The sequence below is a fragment of the Typopeltis vanoorti genome, chromosome 16, assembly GCF_054136105.1.
Source record: "Typopeltis vanoorti isolate ZY-2024b chromosome 16, IOZ_Tvanoo_1.0, whole genome shotgun sequence".
NCBI lineage: Eukaryota > Metazoa > Arthropoda > Arachnida > Uropygi > Thelyphonidae > Typopeltis > Typopeltis vanoorti.
Window position 1 is genome coordinate 47064629 of NC_143564.1, and position 23158 is coordinate 47087786.

The 23158-nt window shown below is 34.5% G+C and overlaps 1 protein-coding gene across 2 annotated transcripts in view; it reads right to left on the reverse strand.

Moving 5' to 3' along the window:
* Nucleotides 1–23158, reverse strand: part of rictor (rapamycin-insensitive companion of Tor) — a 955009-nt gene that overhangs the window by 723289 nt on the left and 208562 nt on the right. For both annotated transcript variants that reach the window (XM_090406113.1, XM_090406114.1), the window contains exon 8: nucleotides 16555–16637. In XM_090406113.1, coding sequence (XP_090262239.1) covers nucleotides 16555–16637 — 83 coding nt within the window. The remainder of the gene's footprint in view (nucleotides 1–16554; nucleotides 16638–23158) is intronic.

The window sequence follows — 23158 nt, forward strand, 5'->3', positions numbered from 1 at the left end:
AAGGTCATCTCTACCTATAGGAGTTGCCAATTGGCGTGCCACCTTTTTAATAAATTACTCTGGATTTAGAGGAAGATGTTGAAAGTTTATTTTTCACTTGGTTAGAATATAATAAATTTAGTTTAATCCTTTATCCAAGTGTCAGCAAACAACGTTTACACCTGAAAGTATCTTCAGGCAGCACGCCAATTGGCAACTCCTATAGGTAAAGATGACCTTGCTAATGCTTCTGACTGGTATCTCCACTTGGGCCTGGCTCCCACTGAAGAGACCTCAATAAAGGTCGAAACTAGTCTGGGTAGTGGCTCTACCCTTAATGCATAACAGTAGACATATCCGCAAGGAGATGTGTTTTGCATTATGGGAGATACTGAGATAGGAGTGTTGGTAGCTTGCTCCACCTTTGCAAGGAGTCGCCGTGGTGTTGTACCACCTTACCCCAGTCCTGAAGATACTTTCAGGTGCAAACTGTGTTTGCTGACACTTGGATAAAGGATTGAACTAAATTTATTATCTAGCTTGTATTTTTTTAAAACTGTTCTTGTAATACCACCTGAGTATGGTCTGCTATTTCCAGACCGAAATATTTGGTTAATTAAATATCTTTCTTGTGTTTATGTGCATATATCATTTAGCAATTTAGGACATATCATTAAAAAAAATGACTGGGGGTCTTGGCTGAGCACATTTTTGAAGCACATTTCTGTTTAATACTTCTTTTATGAAATTACATAAAATAAATATTAAACAGAAATGTGCACTCAGTGTATTTTGTAAGTTCAGTGATTTACACCCAAACGCATATTTGTTGCTAACAGGCAATATCAAAATTGATATGTTTCAACTGCTAAAATTGTTATAATTTCAAACTGAATGCAACACTTCTGACACGATTCCTGTTTTTAATAAATGCAAAAGAAAAATTACAATAACACAAATATCATAGTAAACAGAAACTGCTGTATTCATTTTTGCTTAGACTAGTTCACTTAGTTTTTCAAACCTTCTCTCACCATTTGAGAGAATATTTATATTTCTATTTATACTAGAATTAAATTTTAGATGTGATGTTCAAAAGAAAAACTATGCAGGAAAGTTTTAAAATGATTCAAAGTGCTGCAGCTTTCAAAGAAGAACTGTAGAATCCAATATAAATGTTATTCAAGAAAAAATAAGTTTGAAAACACTAATCAAAACCATGGAGATTCGATGGCAGACTGAACAAAACAGTGATTTACCCAGAGCGACATGATGAAGATATCTGCAAAAACAGAAAAATCAGAACTCCATGGTCAACTCGAAAAGTTAGAGGCAGTCATAAAGAAGAAGAAAGCATAACTGAAGTTCTTAGAAATTAAGGCAGCATGTGCTCTGAGAAAATTCACAAAAAAAAAAAAAAAAAAAGTAAGAAAGCATGGCAATATGTCAAAGTAGCTTAGCAAGAAGTAATGAGAAGAAACTGGAATGAATATAAAAGATAACTATCAAGAAGGTGGAAAACATTCCAGAGACTACTAAAGGGGGGGGGGGGGGGGGAAAAGAAGTCAAATATGGAAGAAAGAATACTGTAAAAGGAATCAATGATTGTAAACATGACAAAAAAAAATATATATATATATAGATGCCTCAGATAATTATTTTGAATTGTAACATTGAGAACAGTGGTAAAGAAATTTTAAGAGGAATTGTAATCTAATCAGGAGTATATATCAATAATATTCGAGTTAAAAAAAATAAAAAATTCATCAAAAACGTGAAATGTAAAATGGCATGAAATACACCAAAATATTCAAATATGCATAAACAGGGCTTGAGTAGCTGCAGACCAGACAAAACAGAATTTTTTATTTAATAAAAAATAGCTTATTCTTCTATCTTTTCTTAAAGTTAAAAGAGGATTGTGTTTTTACAAAATTCATCTTTTAACTATAAGAAAACACAGAAGAATAAGCACAATATAAAGGACCATTCTAGTATCAGAAATTAATGTAACAAATTATATTTTCAAAAAATCAATGTTGTGTTTACTGCTCTTTCTATTCTTATTGTTTATTGACTTCTCCTGTTTGGAATGGTTCTCATACAAAGGTATGTTCTTCTAACAACAATACAACAACTTATCAGTTTATGAAACTCCTGTTACCTAGGAAGACATATCAATTTAAAAAAAAAAACGGGAGTTTTTTTATTTTTTTATTTTTTAAAGTAGGAGTTTGCATAATTTGTCGAGCCCTGTGCATTATATAAAAATTTTACAGTGACTGCAGTGCATCATTCAGAAGGTATGGTCAGAAAGTAACATTCCCATAATTGGAATAGGATTCTCATTGTATCCATCTACAAAAAGGGAAATAAAACAGAATTACAAAGAAATTCCCTAAATGAGTGTTGTCAAGGTAAAATCTATGCAAGCATACCTGAGAAGGGGCTATGAGAAATGGTGAAAGAGAAACTTCAAGAAGAACAATCTGGATTTACTCCAAACAAAAGATATCAGGATCAGATTCTTGTTTTACAATGAATAGTTAGAAATCACAGGAACATAACAAGGAACAGTATCATGTTTTATAGATCTAGAAAAGACATGGCGTGGTATCAAAAGAAAAGCTTCAAAAATTGCAATTACAAGGTGTAAAGGGGAGTTGAAAATGAAGAAGATACAGGAAGATAAGGGCATAAATTATCTCCACTGATATTATCTATATGGATAGCAGTATGGAGGAAAGTAGCATTCAACCTGAACAAATGGAAATGTTAATCTCAGCTCTTTAAAACTTTATGCAGATATTGTTATACCCCTAAATAATCCTGTACTGAAATCCTGTACACAAAAATCAACAATAAAAAGACTAAAACTATGAAAATAAACAGGAACAACAAACATTCACCTGCATTCTGAATCTAAAATCTATGGAACAAGTAAAACATTTCAGTCTATTTAGGCCCAATTTTTAGTGAAGATGGTAAATTAAGCATGAAAGTAGGCAACATTATCACCAGTTGGTGGAGAATTAATTAAATAAATTTATATGAAATAAGAGAGAAATCACCACAACACTAAAGTGGCGGCATACAAGACAGTGTTCAAACCAATTTTAACTTGTGAATCTCAGAGGATTAGAAAAAATGAACAGAATGAAAAAACTGTATTAATGAAAGAATCATTAAAACTTAAGATACAGTAAATATTATCCAAATAGATTGGGAAATGGCATTTTCAGATAGTGGAATTTTCTACATAACAGAAGACCCCCCCCCCCTCCCCCCTGTCCCAAGAATGACACATCCCTGTGATACAGGAATACATATTATCATACCTCACTAGTATTATGAATTTCATCATCATAATACTAGTGAGGTTGGTCACATCATGAATTCATAATACATAAGGGGGGGGGGGGAGAGAAGACACCTGAACACTGTACTTTTGTATGGAATATGAAAGAAACTGAGATGTAATTAACATTGTTTCACCTTTTTTGTATTTGATAAAGTAATAGCAGGGCAAAGTCTACATATTATGAAAATGAAGTTTCCCCTCACAAGAAAGTTTACTGTCAAAAATATATAATGCAGGATAAGGGAAATTAATTACAAAAAAAAAAAAATTAAACTTTAACATGTTACACCATCAGCTAGATAACAGCATCATCTGAAAAAGGAGTAGAGATACAAAAAGATCTGAATACTTTAATAACTGTTTATTTTTTGAAAAAAAAAAAAAAAAAAAAAAAGTAGTTGATAGCATAATGGCTAGTCATGTGTGTCACTAAATGTAATCATGCATACACTGTGTGTTGTGTAAAGCCTGTATTGGCATTTATATTGTCCTATATATATTGGTGTAACAGAAGTCAAATATGTTTCACAAACCAATAAGAGCATTCTGGATGTCAAGGCCTTAGTTTTTGTTCAAGATGCCATGTGCAAAGAATCTTATTGCATAACATACAAGTCCTCTGTTATGCCAAATTTATGCAACAATAATACAAAGACCATATTTACAGTACTGACTAACTACAACAATATATGTTATGGGGTAAACAGGTTTATTAACAAAGAAATATATGTTTACACCTGATGATATGTACATCTACTACAACTATCGGGATTATGTGTTTGAAATGGGCACCTCGTCTTTCAAGACGGGTTTCAGTAGCATGAGTGAAGGTTCTCTGTCATCTTAAAGAACAAGGGTTAGGACATCTGCTGGACATATTGTGAAATTTTATTCCTCAGTTTATAAGGTTTAAAGGCAGGTCACCCATTCCTTCAACACCCCCCCCCCCCACAAACAAAGACATTAAGTGATGTGAGATCAGGAGAACGTGAAGGGTATGGAAATTCTCTGAACCTGAAAATGAGCCTTCTGGGAAAGTGTTCTGATAAATAGGCTCTAGAATAATGTGATATGTGACAGATTGCTCCATCCTGTTGGAATACCTGTGCACGAAATGGAATGTGCTTTGCATGACACATCCTATGCAGGTCCTGGGTGAATGGAACCAACACATTCTCGATGTAGCGTTTGCTATTCACGGTCAGACGATCCTTTTCAATGAAGTAGGACCCAATTATGCCATGGCCGGAAACTGTATACCATGCAGTGACCTTCTCATGAAGAGGTTTTTCTTGGAGAAATTCAGGTGCAGAGAAACCAAGAAACCTGTAGGTTCCTCCGTTTATATGACCACTTAGGTGGAAATGCACTTCGTCTGAGAAACCAGAACATTATGGACAAAGGACTGATCTTCATAGACAGTGGTGCACACATGCATAGTATTCCGCCGTGCAGCATAATCCATTGCAGTTAAACACTGATGCACCTTAATGATACACAAAAAGGCACCCAGTTCCTTAAGGATTCTCTGCAGTGGTTGCCTCAATATCCCAAATTTTACCGCTGTTTGGTGTTGACTGTGTTTCAGAGACTGTAACACTCTCCAGCACATATCCGATAATTCTCATTTGTGTTAACAGTTCGTGGTCTCCCCAAATATCCTTTGTATTGGAATAGACCACTCCTGGGACATCGGAACCTCTTGATTAAGGCAATGATGACACTACTGCTTGGGGCATGCTTATGGAAACGGCAAACAAGCTGCTAACAACATTTCGTAGGCTTGGACCATTTATTCTACCAACTCCGTACAAATGAAAATAATGCTCAATGGTAAATGTCTTTTCTTCTAACATCAACACCATTGCTAAATGTAATTGTGCAGACTCTACACATGATCTTCTGTTAATGTGCATGCAGTTGAACAGCATGCTGCATGTATTTTTAATAAAAATAAAAACTGAAAAGGGGGGGGGTCAAAGTTCAGTACTGTTATTTTTTTTTTTTTTTTGCACTATGCCATATTAACCAAATGTAAGTGAATGACAGTTTCCTGTGCAAAATCAATTGATGTTTTTAAGCATTCTAAATTAATTTTAAGAAGCTAATATTTCATATTTCAAATAAAAGTACAGTTCAGATACATCTGAATTCTCTCTCTCTTTAACCATTATATCGTTTTTCTGTATGCATTATTTATTGTTATTAATAGAACCAGTTTAACCAATGTGAGAATGATAAACAAACACAGTAACAACATACTATTTGCACTTTTCCAGAAATAACTGCAATATTATTTAGTTTTCTATTAAAAGTACAGAAATGAGAAAAAATAATTTCTAACATTATTTGCCTACATGGCATCAAATAATATTTATTAAATAATCATACTTATCCTTGTTTGAAATACAACTAAAGCCTTTCAAATAAGACATTTTTATTAATTTCAGAAAAATAAAAATTGTTTATAAGAATGATTATCATAAATATACCTAATTCTATATTCTACCAATAAAAATGTTCAGTTCATTTTTTTTTCTGCAACTGATTACAGTTTTAATTTTCAATTTCACAGAACTGCTATTAACTTTACCAATATTGAATAATGAAATAGTAAAATCACTATAAACTATGAAAAGTACAGGGTGATTATAATTAAAGTTCACATTTCGAAAGGCTGTAAATGGATAACTACTCAGCAGAACGATTTAATATTTAACATGATGATGTGTGTGGCAATGAATTTTATTCTGCACCAAAACCAATGTTAGTTCTAAAAATTGCCACTAGGGCAATATGTGGTGCTGCGATACATTTAAATTACTTGTGATACTCCTGGTATGCAGTGAAATGCAGTGACTGTACTATTTATGCAAATGACAAATGTCCCCAAGAGTATGCTTCAAAAGAATGTGAATGCCCACTAAACAGCAGGCAGTAAATGTGCTTAGAAGTGGCTACCCTGCATGCCAATACCACAGCAAGCCATACCCATATATGTAATATAGGTTCATCAACCAACCTCTCATGTAAAAAAAAAAAAAACACCTTGGGCCCCAGACTATGGAATAGGAGACTTATTGCAACAATCACTGACCTTTGAAGGCAAGCTCACAAAAGCTGACTAATCCTCAGACCATCCCGGACCACCCATCTTGCTGAAGCAAAGGCCAGAGTAGTAGAAAACTGCTAGGATCCTCTTTCCAGATGTACATGTGTTGCACCACACGGTGAAGAATATGGGAAGGAAAAGCAAAGTAAAAGGGATAGTGAAAAGAGCCAGCACCATAACTGTGAGGTCTCTTCAACCACCATGGACAGGTGTGTGTGTGTCCCATGACAAGGGATAGGAAGGAACTTGATGTTAGTAGCATTTAGGAATGTGCAAGCTAAACTAACCTAAGGTGATATAGTCACTTAAACAGAATTCAAAATCTGTATGACGAATTGTTGAAAGTTGTTTTTTTTACTTGTTAAAAATTAAATTAAAGATGCCAAGAAATTATATTCTTGTTTAATCCTTTAAGTGTAAGCAAAGAAGGTTTGCATGTGAAGAGACTTCATGACTAGGTACTTGTATATAGAGGCTAATGACTTCATATTAATATTAATTGCCTTAGTATCCCATAATGCAGAGCACACAGTTTCAGTTTTGACCTTTTTTGAAGCTTCATCAGTGGGGGCCAGACCCAACAGATATAACAAAGTTGAAGTATAACAAAAGGTCAGATTCTAACTAATTCCAGGTAGCACTCCTGTTTTGGTGAGCAGATAATCAGAGATATCTGATTATCTGCAGCTGTAGCCCATGGCCTTCATTCAATGTATCTCCAGGAGTGTTAGGTTCCACAATCTGTGAACCATGGAATGACTCATATATAACCATCTGACTACCCTGCATCTGACTTTGACCTCTAGTCTCACAACAGCTCATCACCTGAATTAATCGGGTAAATTATATCTCTGAGCTATATCTAAGAATTCTGCTATTATGAAATGTCTTGTTCTCACTATCGAAACAAAATAGAAAACCACTCCAAATTACCCACTTTTATGCTGTGGCTTATTTGGGGAGGAACATCACTTTCAGATGTTCCTCCCCTTCTTGCGAGTTATCAGTTTTTCTTTTGTTATCTTAATTTAGGGAAACCAATGTACCATAGAAGAAACAACTATTTGTGTGGGATTACCACAAAATATCGCTTAGTCTATTCGTTAAAATTTATTTTGTTTAAATTCCTTGATAGTTATTCTTGATTTTCAGATATATTTCTTATAGTTGTATAGCACATTAGCAAGTAAGATTTGTAGGTAATTACATGATATCACCATTTTTTTCCCACTTAAGTAATGTAATTCTGGAGACTTTCAATATCCTCCAGAATATTTTACCCGTTTCCTGATATTTATTTTCGATATTCTTACCGAACTCTTCCCATGTGTTATGTGTTATAAATTTATAACACATTCCTGACTTCTTTTGTTCAGCTAATTTTACACATTGCTTCACTTTCTCATATTTTTCTCTCTATTCTCTAAGAATACAAGATGATTTACTTGCTGCCAGGAACTTTCAATATGCTTTCTTCTTTACAAGTTTAGAAATGGAGGAAAGAGTACTATAAAAGTAATCAGACATATAGACAATGACATAAAAACTGAAGATAAAGATATTCTAGATGCCTGGAAAACAAGTGTTCTTTGTCAGATTGGAAGGGAAAAAAGATACAGGGGGAAGACCAAGATCTAGGTGGATTGATACAGTAAAAAATGCCTTAGAAGACAGAAACATAAGATCTGATAATGTTGGAGTCTTGACTGATAACAGATTAATTTGGAAGAAAATTGTCAATCAGAAGTTAGGAATTATGTAACTTTTTTTCATATAGTAAAATTATAATATCCTGTACATTCCCTGAGGACACACATCAAGAATTTGATAATGATGAAAAATTAACCTTAGTTCTTTATGCAAATCACATTATCACCTTAAATAAATCTACTGTGAGACTTCAAGAGTCTTGATCCAAATTAAATGTTATAACAATTTTGGAGAAAATCAGTAATAAAAAGATTGAACTATGATAACAAACAGGGAAACAGAAAACATAATCCACAATCTGAGCAATGATCCTAAACAACAGTTTACACATTCAGCTATTTAGGCAAAATTTTTATTAAATTATTATAAATTACATATTGAAATCAATAATAGAGTAAGTAAGGTTCATATGGTAAGAACTCAGTTGAAAAAATGTATATGGGTAGAAAAAGAGGGAGGGGGGGGGGAAGATAAACAAAAGACCAAGCATTTAGACTAATTTTACCATATGAATCAAATAGTTGGATTTCAAATAAAACAATTAATCAGAAACTCGAGTTCACAGATATGAGGAAAGAAATGGGGGAGACAGATAGCATCACTGGCAGGACCACTTTAAAAATGAAAATATCAGAAGAGAGCTCAATGTTATTAATATGCAATAAAGTGTAAGCAAGCTAATCTGTGAATGCATGATCACTTAAGCAGAAGAGTTGCAAGATTGGCAAAATAAGTATTCGAAGCAAAAATGGCAGAAAAAATACCCAGAAGAAGACCAAGATACAGGTGGTTTAAATGAGGTTAAGAGTTTTAAATGATAAAAACATAAGAAATAATAAAATCAGATACCTGTCAAATAATTCAGTAACTTGGAGAAAATTACTGACAGGAAACCAAGCTTGAAGTCTTAACTGTGTTATACCGTCCTAATAAATGGTATGACCTTCGAAGGTATGCACCAGAATAACATGATGATGATGATGATGATGCAATATGCAAAAAATCAGCCTTAAGACTTATCTTTTCTCATATCTAGGGAAGAAATATATAACAGCATGAGTCTTAAGCCGAGAATAGAAATGTTACTTGGTACAAACACGCACACGAGTGCATTAGAGAAAACACTTGTCAAAATTATTACAAAAAGCAATTTAAAATATAATTTATTTTTTCAAATTTTCCATTCATGTTATATGCTTCAAAGACATGTTTTGAAACTTAAATTTTATTAAATAAAAGGATAATAAAAAGCTATTATGTTTTATACCCACGTATAAAAAAACAATGACTATGAAACTTAACAAATGATGAAACCGAATGATAGCTTAAGAATACAACTTTTAGCCTAATAACTACTACTATTTAAAGGCAATGGATGCTACCAACAATCTTTTTATCAACTTTTGATTATCATTTCTCTGGTCCAATATATCAGTTTTAAGTTTTTCAAACACTATACAGAAAAACAAAATCCTCTTCTCAATACTTTAGAATTTCACATGCATTAGCTATGATATTGTTAAGGTATTCAAGCATAAGATTTATGCGTTTTTATTTGGTTCTCTGACAAGAACTGAAAATTTTAAACAGCAAACTTGCCAAAAGTTGTATTCTCATAAGCTCTCTGACACTATGAAAACTTTTTAAGGTGAAAGGCAAAGTTGTTTTGCTACCTGGCTATAAAACATAATGAGTATCTGTTATCCTTTATTTTTAATAGTTGTGATGCTGAATGAAGCCTTTACCTCCTCTGTTCTGCACATGTGATGTAAAATAAAATTCTCTAAATGTCTTCTGGAATCTGTTTGTGATGCTGAGAGGGCCGCCAAGAGGGGGATGACATCTGAGACTTTTGTCATGGGCCCGGCATCGAAAAGGGCCAGACTGTCGGGCCCCAACATGTCACATAACTGTGTTCATAATGCATGGTTTTAATTCTCGTAATAATACAACATTGATAAAGGATAATGGCATATCGAGAATGATACTATGTTTTATTTTAGACGGCTACGCTCTTTAGCTCGCCGTGAGTGTCCGGAAGACATTGATTCTCTCGGCGCAGATCGCTGTAGTTATAGCGGGTGATGACGTCAATAGGCGTTCGTACAAGGTTGTTGCAGTCGGCTGCACTAGCGCTAGCTAGTAATTGCATTCAGAGTAATGTTACCTGCCAGAATGCTTTGTTCTTGTTAGTATTTTGATTGACGAAGGTTTTGTGATTGTTTGTAAAGTGTGCAACTGTATAGTGTAGGCCATGCGCTAAAAAATAAAAGTAAGTATTCGTATTAATTTGATTTTTTTTAATTATTAAAATTATATTTTTAGTAATAAAAATTTGACCAACAGATTTTAGACGGCTACGCTCTTTAGCTCGCCATGAGTGTCCGGAAGACATTGATTCTCTCGGCGCAGATCGCTGTAGTTATAGCGGGTGATGACGTCAATAGGCGTTCGTACAAGGTTGTTGCAGTCGGCTGCACTAGCGCTAGCTAGTAATTGCATTCAGAGTAATGTTACCTGCCAGAATGCTTTGTTCTTGTTAGTATTTTGATTGACGAAGGTTTTGTGATTGTTTGTAAAGTGTGCAACTGTATAGTGTAGGCCATGCGCTAAAAAATAAAAGTAAGTATTCGTATTAATTTGATTTTTTTTAATTATTAAAATTATATTTTTAGTAATAAAAATTTGACCAACAGAAATGTATCATCATAAATCTGGAAATCAAAAACGAATCGTGAGAAGGCAAAAGGAGGTTAAAAAAAACAAGCATTTACTACTGAAATATTTGAAGATGGAAGAACACCAAGATATTGAAATTTCAAGTAAACAATGTGCTAATAGTTTAATTGCTGACAAAAATAATAAAGAATCTTCTTCACCTGGACCTGCAGCAGCTAACTCTGAAGTGAACACTGAAATAGATGCTAGGGACAATTTAAACCTTGAAGATAAAGAATAATTTAAATAATAAAAATTTAACAATAAACAATAAAATTTAAAAATTCTCTTTTTATTTCATGTTTGTATTTTGTTTGGTAAGTAATGTATCGGATTTTGAATTTATTGTACAAATTTTTTTTTTAAATAAATGTTTAATGTTTTATATGTTTTTTTTATTAAACAAAAGTGAAGCACTTTATTAAGTGGGGCCCGGACCACAGACTTGTCACGGGCCCGAAAACTTCTCTCGGCAGCCCTGGATGCTGATATTTAGTTTTAGTTTTCCTTGAGGCATTTATATCTAAAGCACTAATAAGCATTAATAGGGCACGCAAATAACACACTTACATAATGGTAGGCATTCATAAATTTGACTGGAACTGTGTTTTAATAAACACTTCCAAGGTTTATTATAAAAGGTTCCATGAATGATTAGGTCACTGGGGATAAGCTAAGGCATGGTGGCAAGATGATGATAGACAAACAGAAAAAGTTGGGTAACAGTATATTGAATGCACAGAAATCGCCAAAAAATGGACAAGATACTCATTCACAAAAAAGGAAGCAAAGTGGACTTCAAAAATTACAGAACAATCACACTAACGATTCGTGTTGGAAAAGTACTTATGATAATATTAATAGAAAGAACAAGGAAAGTAATGAAAAAAAATCTAAATGAACAAGCAGGATCAGAAGAGGCAGACACAAATACTGTGCCAAATATTAATGTTTATTGTGGAGAAGTAAAAATATAAATACTTAAGCCTGCTCTGCTGGCTTTCAGAAAACATTAAACAGCATATACAAAACACACATAAACTGTGTTTAACTGGTCGGAGATTTTTTTTTTTTTTTATTGTCAAGTAACAGCCTAAAAAAATTGCTAAAATGCTCAAACCTTATGAAATCCAGGCCTTCAAACCAATAAAGACAATCCGCAACTTGTTAAGATCACCGAAGCACAAAAATGCTTTCTATAAACATCCTGTGTTTACAACATTTCCCTGCTCTTGTGGTTTAAATTATATAGGACAAACTTCTAGAAGTCTAGAGATAAGAAAAAAAAAGAACAAATTGGGAATGTTAATAACAACAGAGAAGACAATTCTGGCTTGGCGCTCCATTTTTCTAATACCAATCATAGCATCGAATGGAATAAAAGTACTATGCCGTACTTGGAAGTAGATTTTCATTCCTGCAAAATCAAAGAAGCTGCAGTAGTTATCCGTTCAAGAGGCAACCTGAACAGAAACCAAGGGATCATCCTTGGTGACATATGGAAAAATCTCATACGATCACTCATTATAGATCATATATGTATACTTCTAAGTAAGGCATTGATAATGAATAACAGAGGGAATAATGTACATCATTATCTGACACCAGATTTAACATTATACCATATCTGTCTAAATCATTCTCTCCATGCGAATTGGTGTATATTTTTATGTTGGAACATTGTGTTAGTAATAATTAATCCATGTCCTGAGCAGAAATCCAACAGATATTTGCCATTATTATTAGCTTTGCTCTTTTCTTCAAATTTTCCCAAAATATTTTTGTATGTCTGACAATCATTTCCTACTCTGCTACTTAGCTCCCCAACAAGGACCAACTTTTCCTTTTTCATTGTGTCAGTTGCTTTCTCTAAAGTCTCAAAAAATTCCTCCACTTCTACCTTAGTAGAACCTTTTGTGGGACATAGGCACAAATAAGTCTCATTGTGCAGTTCTCCATTCTGATATTTGCCCACATCACTCTACTTGAAATTGCCTGCCATTCAAGAAGATTAGCCTCGTATTTAGTGTTGAATACTATGACTACTCTTTTTCCTTGATTGTCATTGCCTGAATATAAGATTTTGTATTTATTGCTCAGAAAGATCTCACCAGTTTTTGTCTTTTTTGTTTCAGTCACCCCTTTTATGTTGATCTGGTACTTATCCAATTCCTCAGCTAACTCCATTTCTTTGCCATTCAGGCTTCTTATGTTGATAGTACTGATCTTGAACTCTGATGCTGAGTTGGGGTTTTCAGATGTGTTCCAGTAGCTGACTTTTCGCTGTTCGCCCTGGTTCCCTGGCGAAAACAGTGGGGCCTTGTTTAACCGGGCAACGCCCCAGCCGGCATGAATTTCTCTGATGTTGTACTATCATTTTATTGGCTTAAGCCAATAAGAATACAATTTGGTCAGCTAAATCCCAAATTGCCAGCCCATCCTCGTTTGTTCAGTATTCAGGTAGTGCCTCCGTAGCGCAATTGGAAGAACGACAGTATGTTGCACCCTTTGATTGGAAAAGGCCTAAGTTCGATTCTCGTCATGACGGGAGGAATCTTTACATGGAAATAATACCTTTGTATGGACGTTTTTCAAGTGAAGTTAGCCGATCTCATATGGAGGTAGCAGGGTTTTTTCTCCTGGAAACTCGGGTTTTTCAACCTGCATACTAACAAATTGGCCCTTCAGAACACATGCAATTTACAGACAAAAAATATTAGCTGTGGTGGTAGTGGCCAGTAGATGGCGTTGATATCGATAGTAGAGTTTTGGTGTAGTTGTGGAGCTGGAGAGTTGAATAATAGGTGTCCTCCCATGATGAGTATTATTCGTGACACCTCCAAGGAGGTGTCACGAATAATAATAATAATACTTAACAGGGTGCACCACGAGAAGGTGAGGATTGGACATTAGGTCAGAAGTCTTGGTCAGTTCTCCACATTCCTTTAAAGGCTATGTGGAGGTCTCTTCTCAGTTATATACAGCTTTGACCCTTAAGCATCCCATTGTATACCATTCACACAATAAGGGCATGTACATATGCACACAATATGGGCATATACCTGCCCCAAAAATGCTAACAAGCATCATGACCTTATTGTATACCATTCACACAATAAGGTCATGGAACTTGTTGGCATTGTTGGGTGGTACATTTATGTTGAGGAACTGATTGCTAAGCAGTATGAGGGTGTAAATTAAAGATACCAAGAAATTTTATACTTGGTTTAATCCTTTATCCCAGTGTAAGCACACAAAGTTTGTGCCTAAAGTATTTTCAGGACTGGGACAACTCGTATATAGAAGCTAATGATTCGCATATAGAAGTCATTAGTTTCTATATACAAGTCCACCATGGTGTTATTATTTTTTTTATCCTTGCAGACAACTTCACTGCATAGCACCATAAACCAATGTTTTCTTGAGACTGACACTGAGAATCCAAGGTTTGGTTCCTGTTTTCAAATTGCTTTAAATTAAAAATTTTTTTTTTTTTACATACTGTTCTTTTCAATGTGATCATTTTTATCCTACTTAAAACTAAGTAGGATGATCATTTATGATTTCAAATCCTCTGTATCCCTCATAAACATGAAGGTATCACACTCTCAACAATTACAGTCAATAAGGCTTTTCTTATATCTTATGTTCTCTCCATGTAAACTTGTGTCATGTTTATACAGAAACATGGCATTAGTACTGACTAGTCCACATCCTGAACAGAAATCCAGCAGATATTCACCATTATTATTAACCTTCCCCCCTTTACTCCAAATTTTCCCAATTTTTTTTTTATGTGGTTGGTGGGATTCATATACTCCTTTGCTGCTTAGATCACCTTAGCAAGAACCAGCTTTTCCATTTGCTTTATATCAGCTGCTGATATATTATCTTCTCCAATGACATGAAAAATTCCTTCACTTCTTCCTCAGCAGAACTTTCATGGGACCATAGGCACAAATAAGTTTAATTGTCCATTTCCCCATTTTGAAGTGTGCCCATGTAAATCTATTTGAAGTTGGATTCCAATCAAGACATTTATATTCATGTTTGGCATTAAACGTTGTTTCTACCCCATCCTTTCCTTGTTCATTATTCCTCAAATATAACAGCCTATATTTATTATTTAGTAAGATTTCATGTTTAAGACTTCTTGATCTCAGTAACACCAGTTATGTTCACATGGTACTTTTCTAGTTCCTTCCTGCAAGTATGATCTCCTTCTATTGGTACTCCTTACATTGATAGTTCCTATCTTCAATTTTGACATTGTGTTTGTTACTGAAGCAGAATTTTCACTGTGTGCTCTGTTCCTTAATGAAAATAGAGAGGGGGATTCTCGTTTAACCAGGTGATGCCCCAGCCAACATGGATATCTCATCATGAGGTGGTTTAAACCAATAGTGACTAAAATTTGGTCGACTAAGTTCCAAACTGCCTCATTCATTCAGTACCTAGTGGTTACCTACTAACAGGGTGCACCACATAAATGTGAAGACTGAACATAGGTCAGATGCTCCCAGTCAGTTCTCTGCATTCTTTAAAGGCTATGTAGGTCTCCTACTCCTGGTTATCTTGCTTTCGACCCTTAAGTAACCTTCCCCCCCTTCCCCTTTAGCAAGACCATAAGGTTCTTTTTTTTTTTTTTAACAAGCATTATTTTGATACAGCTGTAGAGAAGCCTATTTAATTGGCCAAGTGGATAGCATACCCATTCTCCAACCAGCAGGTTATGTGTTAAAATCCCATCATGGGTGTGGGTGTTTTTCGATGTATAGGTGGTAGCTAAATTTCATCACACAGAATTTGCCCACCATCCTGCTTACTGTGGAGTGTTTCAGATTCTTTCTCTCAGGTCACTCAACAGTACTAATCCTAATGTAAACAGTATTAGTCCCACCCACCAAAGGTCTGCAGCTTATAATGGGTGAAATCCACATTTAAAAACTATATAAATCCCAAATTCATCCAATCTTAGAATATTGCCCAAACACTTGGAGAATAGCCTTTTCTAGAAAGCATTCTACCCAGAAGAAGACAATCTAGTAAATAAATATCGCCCTTTTCAGATTCACTGTGACAACTTTTTCATATAGGTTTCATATTTTCTAGAGGTATTTTCATGGATAATGTTCTACCAAGCTGGCTACCTTCATTCTCATTTAACTGTGAAAACATGGTCAGCTGCTGGTAAAGTCCCTACGGAGAGTTTAATTTGAAACTTACCCAACCACTCCTCATCCTAATTTATTATTCCTAGCTCTTTTTTTTTGAAGTTTTCTCACACTGCAAACTCCAGTTGTTCAATATATTCCTTCTTCCTAGCTAATCAGTTACCACACATATACATAAGGTTTGCAACCTTTGTGAATATGGATCATAAGCGAGGCAAATCCTAAATAGTGTTGATTCTTGAACTAACAAAGTTGTGAGAATATCATTTATGTCACTAAATGATACGGATACTGTTCTATCTAACAAAGTATAATTGTCTGTCACCAGAACAGCAATTTAAAATTTTGAGAAATCTTTCAGCTTTTATCAAAATTCTATGTATATCAAAATTCTAAAAACAGATAAAATTTCAACTTAGGCTGAAAATGAAGGTAGAAATTATGCTCATCACAAAGATCAAAGAACTTTACACAAAGTATATATCCAAAATTTAACTTACTCTTATATCTGTATAAGGAAGATACAACATGTCTATTAAAGACTTTAAACTGGAATTTCCTGGCTTACACATGTATATTAAACCTATGACAAATATCAAAATTCATTAATTGATTAAAAATAAATAAATAAGAATAATGAGTCAATGCAGTAAAAAAATTATATATTTTTTTATTATAATAATCATAAACATATAATTATATATGTTTATCATTATTAACTGACTTAAACACCGAGAAAAGAAAAATAAATTAAAAAGTCAGCTAATAATTATAAACGTCATTTAACTGAGTCAATTATTCTGTAAATAAATGTATGTATATATATAACAATTCTCAGACACAGAGCAAAGTGATACTATTTCAGAGTACATCATGTATGTATGATGTTAAAAGAGAATGATAAGTTTATCAGAATGCTTCAGAATACTTATACCTCAGCAGCAATAAAAGTGCTGAGCTCAGTCTTCTAGAACAGCGGTTCCCAAATGTTTTTGAGAACCACTGTTTGCAAATATTTAAAAAAATTTTTTAAAATAGCTTTTTTTAAATAGTGACACTTTTGTTCAGCACCTATCTTAATGTAAAATAGTGTAAATGAGGTAATGAATTGGGAAAGGAAAATTACTATATTAAAAGTACAAAAGCATACCACCAGGTTGGGAACCGATGTTCTAGAAGAAAACAGTCCACTTAATACTTCTTAATACTGACACTCACTTCATTATGAATTATGACCCTACTAAAAAGCTTCAAAATCACATCAATAACCTTTTGAAAACAACCTATAAGTTTAACAGAGAAAACATTCTAGCTTTTCAATCTCTTCATCCTCTTCTTCCACTTCTGCAGGGTGTCCCAAAATTCACGCAAGAAGTAATTTTGATAGAAAACACAGGTTTTTAATTAAAAATTGTAATTTCTTATTGATTCATAAAGTATACAGTATAGGGTTATGCATGGAATAGCATATCAGGTAAATGGATTCCATGGCTTTGCTGGCACATACGCACTCTTTTGTCGAAATTTTCCATGACCGTTTTGCATAAATGTGGCTGAATTTCGTTGATACACCGCTCAATTTCCTCCTTCAAGGCGTGGGTAGTCGTGGGCTTGTTGGCATAAACTTTAGACTTCAAAAAACCCCAAAGAAAAAAGTCCAATGGCGTTAAGTCACATGATCTGGGCGGCCAATTCTGATCACCAAAACGAGAAATTACATGACCAGGAAATGACTCATGCAGTAATTGAATTGTTTCTCGGGCAGTATGGCATGTGGCACTGTCTTGTTGAAACCACATGTCATCCACATCTATATCTTGCAATTTAGGCACAAAAAACTCGATTATCATGTCGTGATAGCAAGCACCATTAACTGTTATTGACTTACCAGCCACATTTTCGAAGAAGAATGGACCGATGATGCCTCCAGCCCAAAATCCAAGCAGTGACACGTTGTGGATGCATTTGTTTCTCAACAATCACTTGTGGATTTTCTGAACCCCAAATGCGACAATTTTTGCTGATTAACGAAGCCATCAAGATGAAAATGAGCCTCATCGCTGAAGATGATTTTGTTCGAAAAATAAGCATCCACTTGTTGTTCCATAATCCATTCAACGAACTCTCTTCGCTGTGTGTGGTCAGTAGGCTTCAGTTCTTGAGTCAACTGAACTTTGTAAGCATAAAGATGCAAATCTTTCGTGAGAATATGCTGTAGAGAGCTTCTCGAAATGCCCAATTCAAGACCACGGTGCCGAATTGATGTTCCTGGACTCTCAGCAACACTTTCACGAACTGCTTCGATGTTTTCTGTTGAACGACTTGTTGAAGGCCAGAAAGAGTGCATAAGATCATTAATTGATCCAGTTTCCTTGAATTTTTTAATTAATCTTTTCACAGTTGATGAAGTTAAATCACTATTCCGACCATATTTTGTACGAAAATTGCGAACTGTAGCTGCCAAACCTTCATTATTTTTAAAATATTGCTCAACAATGAAAATCCGTTGTTCTTTCGTTTAGCGCTCCAGTTTTAATAACCCTGAACTGTCAGCTGTCACACTGTCTTTTTTTTCTCGTTGGCAACACTTTACCGCACAAATGCCGCTAAATTTAAATCTTGCGTGAATTTTGGGACACCCTGTATAAGACTTCCAAAATTCATCAAGTAGACACACTTCTATATCAAATAGTAGAAGGGAGAGATTCTCCAACATATCTTCTTGCCAAACATCAAGCTAAACTACTTAAGGGCCTGATAGTACAATCACCATCCTTTGTCAAAAACTCTGAGCATTTTGTTTCCAATGTCAGCAACCTTGAAGAACATGACATTTTAGCAAACTCTGATATAGTTAACCTGTTCACCAATGTTCCAACAAATGATCTACTTGAAATGCAACAAGATAATTTCTCTAAGAAGGTTATGTTCACTCCTTAAACACTGTATCTTATCTGGATATTTCAAATATAAAAACACAACATACAATGAGAACTCTGGGCAAGCCATGGACAGTCTTCACAAAACTTTAAACAGAAATATTCAAAAAAAGGTCATAGAAGAATACCATCTTAACCGAAAATTATGAAAAAGGTAGAACAACAATATACTCTTAGTCTGGAACCACGGACTACCTTCACTTTTGCTTTTCCACGAGTAACCTGAATCATCAACACCCTAACATAAAATTCAAATATGAATTTGAATGTAATAGTTCACTCTTATTTCTAGATCTTCAACTAACTAAGGAATCAGGAAAATTAAAAGTCTCGATATTTCGAAAGCCCCCCCCCCAGCACACACACTGACAAATATCGACATGCTCAGGTCCTCATCACATGTCAGAAATTAACCATGTCTCATTAATGAATCATTTCATGGTACTCAACCTCCTAGATAAAAGATGGTACTTGAATGGGATATAAATATATATATATATATATACACCCTCTGTCCAAAACGAAACCGAACTTTTGATAGAAAATAAAACACAGACCAATTATAATTATTCAAATAATTTATTTCAATCAATATACTCTCCCTCAGCTTCGATATGGCATTTGGCACGGTCAATTAATTGCGTTAAATGAGTTTTTTATATCGGTTTTTGGGATACTGTTGAGGGTTGTGGTTACTGCTGCTTGAATGTTTTAATGGCATCGTATCGCTTTCCTTTCATCTGCAAATGAAGTCGGGGGAAGAGAAAGAAGTCACAGGGTGCTAAATCAGGTGAATACGGTGAGTGATCCAACACACAAACTTGGTTTTTGCTCAAAAACTGTCTCATAATGTTCGAACGATGAGATGGTGTATTATCGTACTTTTTTTTGGATGCCCTTCTGGTGGTCTCAATTCAGCACTCTGGCGCTTTGTTTCGGACTCATACTCAAAGCACCATGTTTTGTCACCAGTAACGATCATTTCAAGGAAGTTTGAGTCCTTACGAGCAATTTTAATGAGGTCCTTGCAGCATTCAATTTAATACATTTTTTTTTTTGGTCATTGGTCAACTTGTGGGGAACAAATCGCAAATCCAATTTACAAAGGCCCAAACTCTCGGTCTAAATGTTGTGCACAGTTGATTTTGGAATCCCCATTTCATCTTCAATCAATCTCATGGATGATTTCAGGTTTTCTTTGATGAAATCACGCACTTTTTGGATATTAACTTCGCTCAGTCCAGTTTTTGGATGGCCCAGCTTTTCGTCGTCCTCAAGCGTCTCACGACCACTTTGAAACTGCTTAAACCACTCGTAAACTTGAGTATGGGATAAGCATTCATCACCGTATGTATTTTTGAAACATTTGATGCATTTCGATAAAACTTTTGCCAAGTTGAACACAAAAGTCAATCACAGCTCTCTGTTTGAAACTCATTTTCCAACCGTTCGTCAAAACACACTGTCACTCTTGGCACTATAACTCGACTTCTAATGAAACAAATGTCATAAACAGTTGATTCAACACTAATGAAGGTTGCTGCTTTCGACAACAAAAAGATACAACAAGTGGTCCAACTAGTGTCTTCTATTTTCAAAAACTTCGCGGTTTCTTTTTGGACACAGACACCACTGTGTGAGAAACCAACAGCATTGGCACCCACCTTAATAAGATGTAGGACTCCCTTTTGTAATGAGTGCAGGAATTCTATGGAACATATCTTCCACAAATATACAATAGCAATCAATATGAATTTTGGACCATACTTTCTGTAAACATGATATGAGGTCCTGGAATGTTGAGAGCCAGACATCCTTTGATCTCACCAGATGCTCCAGTTCATACCATAGATGTTCAATAGAGTCGAGATCAGGGCTCTGTGGAAGCCTGTCTAGTGTGGTGACATTCATGTCCACAAACCGTGCAGTTACAACAGCAGTCTTATCCTGGTGCTTTGATACACGGATGTTGGCTGGACTAACTGTCTGTCCATAGTATGAATGGTTGCAGCTGCAGAGTACCTGATACACTCCAGGTAAATCCAGAGGTTGTAGGTGGTCTTTTGCCTCTCGTATAGGAAACCCGCACCAGCAAACAGTTACCCCAACAGCCGTGAACACCCAACCAAAGCCAATAGGCGGTATAATTATAGAACTTTGTCTTCCTGTATCTCTCCTGTTCCACCTTTGTTACTGAAGTGTGTCTGTGTGCACATGTTTAATACCAGTGTATGAATCCCTGAAGATGACAATTTAACTTTGGCAAAATATAGGAAGTAATAATTAAATAATTTTAGTTATCTAGTCTATGCTGTTAATTTCCTTAAACAACATGATGCTTTTCAATTGTTTCAAACATCACTTCTACTATATTTATTTCTCCTCATCAGATGCTTTTCATAAAGTATAATGCCATCATTTGAGCAGTGGGTGGCAAATAAGATATGCAAGATAATGAAAATGCACAACAAATACAAATTAGTGCCCTTTATTCTTCTGCAGTTATCCTGAAAAAAATGTTTATAAAAACATAAAACTGAAAGAAATTAATGAATTTAAGAGCAAAAAGAGATTCATGCAAATGTTTTGTTATGTTTAAACCATTTACAAAAATCTTTGATTTTCGTTATGTTTCATCATTATCAAATACAGTAATCCATGTTTATATTACCATTCAATTATCAGAACAGTGAGTTCTGATAATTGAAGTACAATTACATGGTGCTCTACTAGAAGTTGATTGGCACGTAAAGATCAGTTAATTGAAGGTTTGTTGTTTTGAAGGGTGGATAAACAGTAGATTACTGTACATGGTATTATGAGAGTACTACATGAAAAGGTTATTACATCAATACTAAATTCATATCGACAATTTTCTTCCAAATTCATCTGTTATCTGTCATGACTAATATTACATTTCAGTTTTCTAAGGCACTTCATGTTATATTAATCCACCTGAATATGGTCATTCTCTGGATAATTTTTCTGCCATCCTGACAAAAAAAAAAAAAAAAAAAAGCACTTGATTTGCTAAGCTTTCCTCTTCCATTGTTTAACTGGCCACAGCACTCTACTAACACATTCGAGAATGCTAATTTTCCCTAAGATCCTAGTTTTTAATATGATTCTGCTATTGATGTCATCTCTTCGCATCCGTGATCTTTCTCAGAACACTGATATATGTGGTCTCTACTCTTCAATGAAATGTTTTATTTCTGGCCCAGCTGTTGGATCTGTAAGTTAAATTGGTATGAATGCTGTCTTGTATCCAGCTAGTTTAGTGCTCTGAATAATTTTTTCTTATTCCATATAAATTTATTCAGCTGACTTCCTACCATACCGGCTTTACTAATTCTGTTGCCTATTTCAATAATTAACTTGCCATCTTCATTTGTGCCTAAAAATTGTGTCTAAATAGCTAAATGTTTTATTTGTATATTCTCCATTCGGGATGCAATTAATGTTTTTTTTACTGTTCCTACCTACTTTCATAATCATCTTACTGATCAAATTTATTACAGCAATTACTCAATTTAATTAGGAAATACTGACGACTTGTACTAGATTTATTCAGAAGTGTAACATTACTTTTGATAACAGATTTAATGCCACTTTCCTTCATAATGTGATCCATATAGATGAGGAATAACAGTGCAGATTGTGCTACATTATTTGACACATGATAGTATATCAACTGTTCTTCCTGTATTCCTTTTCATTTCTAGCTGCTGATTTACATCTTATATATCGACTGTACTGCTCTATATAATGTTCCATTTACCCCATATCATTGTAGCATTTTGAACAGTTTTTCTGTTGGTACCTTTCTCATATTCCTTTCCAGATCTAAGCTAAGATACAGATCGTTGTTATATTCCCATGATTTTCACTTTAAGACAAATAGTTAAGAAATCTTATCTGGACCACTTCTATTCGGCCTGAATCTGGCTTGTTCTTCAAGCTTCTCTTTCACAATTTTTCTTAGCCTTTTCTCAAATGTACTTGAATAAATCTTGCCATGCAATTTTCAGGTTTAGTTTCATTTCCCTTTTTATAGATGGGTACTATGAGAGCTCTAATACAATCATCTGAAATTTCACTTTCTGGCTCTTTAAATTATGCAGTGTAATCAATGTAAAAATTTTATACCTCAATTTTTAAAGGT